The 6000-nt window shown below is 34.9% G+C and overlaps 1 protein-coding gene across 1 annotated transcript; it reads right to left on the reverse strand.

The window, feature by feature from the left end:
• Positions 1-2343: 2343 nt before the first annotated feature.
• Positions 2344-3303, reverse strand: LOC118578542 (olfactory receptor 52D1-like). The gene has a single exon (XM_036179571.1). It carries the CDS (start codon positions 3277-3279, stop codon positions 2344-2346), a length of 936 nt encoding a protein of 311 aa, XP_036035464.1. The 5' UTR covers positions 3280-3303.
• Positions 3304-6000: the final 2697 nt, after the last annotated feature.

The following is a 6000-nucleotide window of genomic DNA, read 5'->3' on the forward strand; positions in this document are numbered from 1 at the left end:
CTCCTTCAGGAGGAATCAAAATGTCTGGATTAAAATTGCCATCTCCTTTTCTTGGTGGAGGCCACCATTTTCCTCCTATTCTAGGTTCCCACACTTCTTGTTTGTCATCCCATCTATATGTTACTCCATCCACAGTCTTCAGCCAACACCACTTAGGGTCTCAAGTTTTACACAATGCCCTTGGAATATCCTCAGAAACTGAATTATTCATCATGGCCAAATTGAGTCCAGTGCACTGATATATATCATACCATGTGCTATAGCTGACTACACATTTGGTACAATTTATCCAAGCCTGAAAAGCTTCCCCAAGCTGCAGGTTCTTTCCCATTGACCCTAGCCTGGTTGATCATCTCTGTATAATTTCCCTTGAAATTTATTTCATTCCAATCCTGTTTCACAGAAAGTACTATTGGTCTAGAAACACAGAACATGAAGATCAGATAGAAGAAAAAGACTAGCATTACAAGAAATAATTATATGGAGGAGAACATGACCATGACATGTGCACTCCATAAAGCATGACCTTGGGACACGTAGGCATTTCTGCCTTGGCCCTCTAAGGCATATTAAGCAGAAGATCCAGAGGGGAAAGCACAGAGGGTTGATGGTCCACAATCTTGGGTCCCTCATTTCCAGTTTCTGCTGGCAGTATGTCAGGCATCTTATATGCCATCCTGGCAGTTTACCACCAAGTTACTTTATTCTCATTCAATTTCTTTAAAAAGTGACTCATTACTCATGACACCAGCATCCTTTTGTTGGCTGTGAATGAATCACAGGCTTCTCTTTCCACTAGGTTTACCTTGTATATAGCATGTGGGCTGATTGGGCAGATAATCTTTCTTGGTGTGTGTTTATCTGCTTATCAAGTCTAGGTCTTTCCCTTTGTTCCTCCACCACAAATAACCCCCATTTATCTATAGTATGTGTTTTGACTTGCAAGATGCAGAATGTTTCAAATTTAAAACATAGGCATCAAAACATGACTCCAAAGTAGGTGTGTCCTCTCTAGAGGAACATTTGCACACTCGTGCTATATGTGGGTTTTCTGTGACTAACTTCCATCATTTAACGTATTGCTGGTGAGTCACCCATGAGAAATAACTGAATACCAAAGGCAAACAGAGGTTTCAACAGTAGTTAGATAGCAAAGGTAATCATCTGCAGATTAATGAATATTTGTGAAGCAACAAATGGTTTCAAAGCAATAATATAGTTCTGAGGTGTATGGTGATTTCCAAAAAAAGAAAATTTTATAGTGTTCCAAATGGTGAAACACCGATCTATGAAACCTCCTCCCATTCTCAGTCTTCTTTTCCTAGCATTTGGCCTCTCTTTTCTCCATATTAGATGCTGTCTTTTTGTTTTTATTATTTTTGAATAAAGAATAGTTTGAGAAAGTGTTTGTCTTGAAAACACATCTGTTTCAAAATAATGGCTGTCACTACATTTATGTTCCCTAACTAAAGAGGCTGCTATTGCATTAAAACATATATCTTGAATATCATGAATGCTAATTGTCAATATGACCAAATATTTGCTTGTTGTGAATTGTTATAATATTCCTAAATTATTATGAATTATTTTATAAAGCTAGATATTTAAAAACCTCACAAAATATAATACATTATTATCAATAATTCAGGCAGCCAAATGACAGTGGATGCAACTTCAGAATATTTTTTACTAAAAAAAAATCCAAATGTTATCAACATTGTCTAAATTTCAGTTAAACTATATTTTATTATCTTTTAAAAGCTAGGAAACTTTCTATGACTAATGACTGACAGGAAACATTTTGTGGGTCTACATTAAGAATGGATGACAAGATCCTCTCAAAAAAGAAGTGACAGAATAATACTAGAATAAATGAGAAATAATTACAATAGGCTATGAAGAGATATATAGTTCATCAAAACAGATGAAAACTGTGTTCAAAGTAAAATGCCCCCACAGCTTTCTGCTTTTCTATAATCCTCAATTTCCACACAGATCCAGAATCTATAATGAGGATACAGGCATTATGTTAAATGGAACATTTAAATACTGTGTATTGCAATCATAGTGTTTAAATTCAAATAATTTTTATAGGATAATGACTAGGGGATCATTGTAGAGTAATTATTCCTTGTTTGGGAAACAGGTCTGAAATTCACAGGAAAACTACAATTGTATATTTTCAACACACAATTATATCTTCATGAGTCAATTTCCACTGAAAACCCTTTGTAATCTTATAAAAATATTTTAAAATAAAGAAAATTAACTCATGTCCTAAATTAGATAAAAGATTGTTCTTAGATTTCATTCATCCATAAAACCAATTCAGTTTGTAAGCTTTCAATACCTGAACACTTTGAGAAATCTGTTTCTTATGTTCTTGGTCCTTACTCCATAAATAATGGGGTTCACCATAGGTGGTACAAGAAGATAGATGTTGGCCACAAATATGTGCACTTTGGGTGTCACTTTATGCCCAAACCTGTGGGTGAGGAAGGAGAAGAAGGCAGGGGTATATGACACTAAGATGACACAGACATGTGAGCCACAGGTGCCCAGAGTCTTGAGTCTTGCATCCTTGGAAGGAAGGTGGAAGACAGTGTTGAGTATAAGGACATAAGAACAAATGATGAGTATGAAGTCAACACCCCCAGTGAGGAAGGCAACAATGAGACTGTAAGCTCTGCGGATGCGTGTCTCAGCACAGGCAATCTTGATGAGGGCCATGAACTCACAATAAGTGTGAGAAATTATGTTAGTCTTGCAATAAGGAAGCCAACTTAGCAAGAAAGGGTGAGGACTGAGAAGGGCTAGTCCCCGAAGTACAACAGCTAGACCTATCTTTCCAGTTACAGCGTGTGTCAAAATAGCTGAGTGTCTTAATGGGTTACAAATAGCTACATAACGGTCAAATGCCATGGCCAAGAAAAAGCCAGACTCCATGGTTGAGCAAGAGTGAATCAGGAAGACCTGAGTAAGGCAAGCTTCAAAGGGAATCTCTCCATCATGAAACCAGAAGAGACTGAGAAGTTTGGGAACAGCTGTAGTGCACACCACAAGATCAGCCACTGCCAACATGCAGAGGAAGAGGTACATTGGCTCATGGAGGCTGGCGTCTGTCTTGATGATGAACAGAAGTGAACAGTTTCCCACTAGTGCCAAAATGTAGACCACACAAAAGGGGATGGAGATCCACATGTGTGCCTCTTCCAACCCAGGAATGCCAATGAGAATGAAGGTTAAGGGATGGACATTAGACTTATTGTAGACAGACATAACAAGTGCTAGATGTCTTAGAGTCTTCTTTGTGGGTGTTTTCTATAAAAAGAATAAAAATAATTTCTAAATTTGAAACTTCTCATTGGTTAAAATATACAGGGAGTACCTTTTGTACTGCAGAAATTTCTGTATCTTTAAATGTACAGCAAAAGGTTATCTCATGGCATAAAAGAATTATCTATAATTACAGAATTACTCTGCCTTTGAAAACTTACCGCTCAAATTCAGAAATAGTTGATATCTGTAATGAGATCTTCATGAAATTTTTTATTATAATGGGCTGCCCTAAAGTATTTGTTCTCCTTAACCACACAGAGAACAACTTTCATACTTTCTATTTATGTATTAACATTGTTATTTATATTACTACATAAATTTTCATTTTCTGATATGATTGATGCATAGTTGCCCATGAGGAAGACATTTAAGTACCAAAATACCTATTTAAATGTTTTCAAATTCTATTATCTTTCATTGGAAAGAATTTGATACTGATTGAAAATCGAAGAATGTGTATGTTATAGTGAAAGGAGGTAAAAAAAATTGAAAAGAAAAGTAGTCTATGAGAGACTGGGTGAGGATTTTTCTCTCTCTTTACCTTCCTTTCTTTTAAAAAATAAATTTTAGTAACTATACTTTATAGAAATTCCAAATGACTATGTACACATACCTATGATATAGGAATACCTATACATTGGCTAATCTGTCAGTAGTTGTGGGTGAATGACCATGTACACCTTTATTCACCCCTATCTGAGAGCCATTTGAAATGACAGCACTAGTGGTCAGAAAAATTATATTAGGAAATAAACAAGGCAAGGTGTTATTCATGATACTTCACTTTTGGTTTTGACCTTATTAGGTGATTTTTGCAATAAGATAATTATAACATTATTTTAGTTATAATTAAATTTCTTTCCATTATCTATGAGTCAAACAGCCTCTCCTTAGCCAAGTTGATAGAACAGGTATTATCCATCAAACCTTCAGTTCAAAATTTTTCCTTTGCCTAGTGTGTTCCTTTGTTGCCTGATTCTCATCCCCAGACTTGTGCTGTAAATTGATGATTTCACTTATTTAACTTATTATTAAAACAGAACCTTGAAAGTTGTGTCAGTTTCATCATGTATAAATTATTTTTATTCTCTTATATTTAGAAACACAATTGAAGCTGCTCCTAAAATATTTACCATTCAGATAGTCATTATGGTTTGATTACAATCATGAAAATTAACAGTATCCAAAAATCAGGTTTATAGTATATATTACAGACTGGGTGTCAATATCAGATTGGAAAGATCTAATAATTTTTTATTTGAAATTTCAAATACAAATCATGTGCTCACTTCTACTAGGTGACCTTCAGAGAGCATTGAGATGGATATTCTTTTTTAATTTTAGAAGAAATAGTTGGATAGCTAGGTCAAGGCAGCTTTGTAAATTTTAAGCAATGAAAATTTTATACTATGTCATATCATGGTTAGAACAAGAATATAAAGAAAAAAATACTTGGGAAGTTATTTAATTATATATTATCCTATGCTTCTAATCCTACCAGTGATTGATAATAAGGCAATTGTTCTTTTGAGAACATCACATGTATTAACCCATACATCTACCTTCTTGTTGAGTAGAGTCATAGTAACTTTATAAGTTTAAAAACCTGGTAGGTGGTAAACCTATATTCTAGCTCACATACTAACTTCAGGACATTTACGCTTAATTACACTGATAAATTATCCCTGCAATTTATTAACAATTAATATTATTTTGTTGTATTGGTATAATAGAAATGATGAGTATTATTGTTTATACAACATTAAAACATGACTTCAGTATTAAGTTGATTACAAGTAATGTTAAAAGTTCCAATTTTTCATTACATGAAGAAGCTCCTCCAAATTTAATCTTTTCTTTTTCAAACTAGATCATCCTTAAAACAACTCTGAACACTTAGCTGAGAAGAAAAATTGAAATAACTAGCTCTCTCAAGCTTACCTTTTTCTACAATTAAGCTTATGTACTTCATGCTTATAAGGTAGATGCATTCTGCACAGGTAGCACAAAAACACATGGGATCAATTGTCCCAAGAAATCTTATAGAAGCTTATGTAAGTGAACTGGTTGCTTTGAGTAGAGCCCTGGGAACTTCCATTTGACTCGTATACACCTACCTGATCATATGGTGAGAGTTACTGTGTATTCATTACCTCATTGCCAGTTCTTCAAGCATCAAGATGAGCATCTGCTAGGCTTAAGTAATCTACAGTTTCTTCCTGGTCTTACTATGTGTCATAACTGAATCCAGTTACTGAAAATTTTCAGTTGCCTCAGACTTCCGTGGACAAGGAATGAGGGTGACTTTCTTGTAGAATCAGGAGAAAGAAAACCAAAAGATTTGAAGTTGGAAATTTGAGAGCAGAGACAACTTTAAGATCTTTGGATTCACATCTTATTAAGAGGAAACTCTGGAAAACAGAGCAGGCAGGGAGACCTCCTCTGTTTCTGCAGCCTCTGTCTGGGCAATACTTTTTAGCTGTTTGAATCTCACTATTTAATTTTAAATAAATGTGAAAAGAAAAGATGGAGACAGCCTTTTTTAAAATAAAAGTGGGGTTCTAGTTTCAATTCTGTTGCTGTGATAAAGTATCCTGACAAAAAGCACCACCAGGAGAAGGTGTTTCTATCAGCTGAGAAGTCCAAGTTATAGTCCATTTC

This window comes from Onychomys torridus, chromosome 1 (assembly GCF_903995425.1).
Source record: "Onychomys torridus chromosome 1, mOncTor1.1, whole genome shotgun sequence".
Classification (NCBI taxonomy): Eukaryota; Metazoa; Chordata; class Mammalia; order Rodentia; family Cricetidae; genus Onychomys; species Onychomys torridus.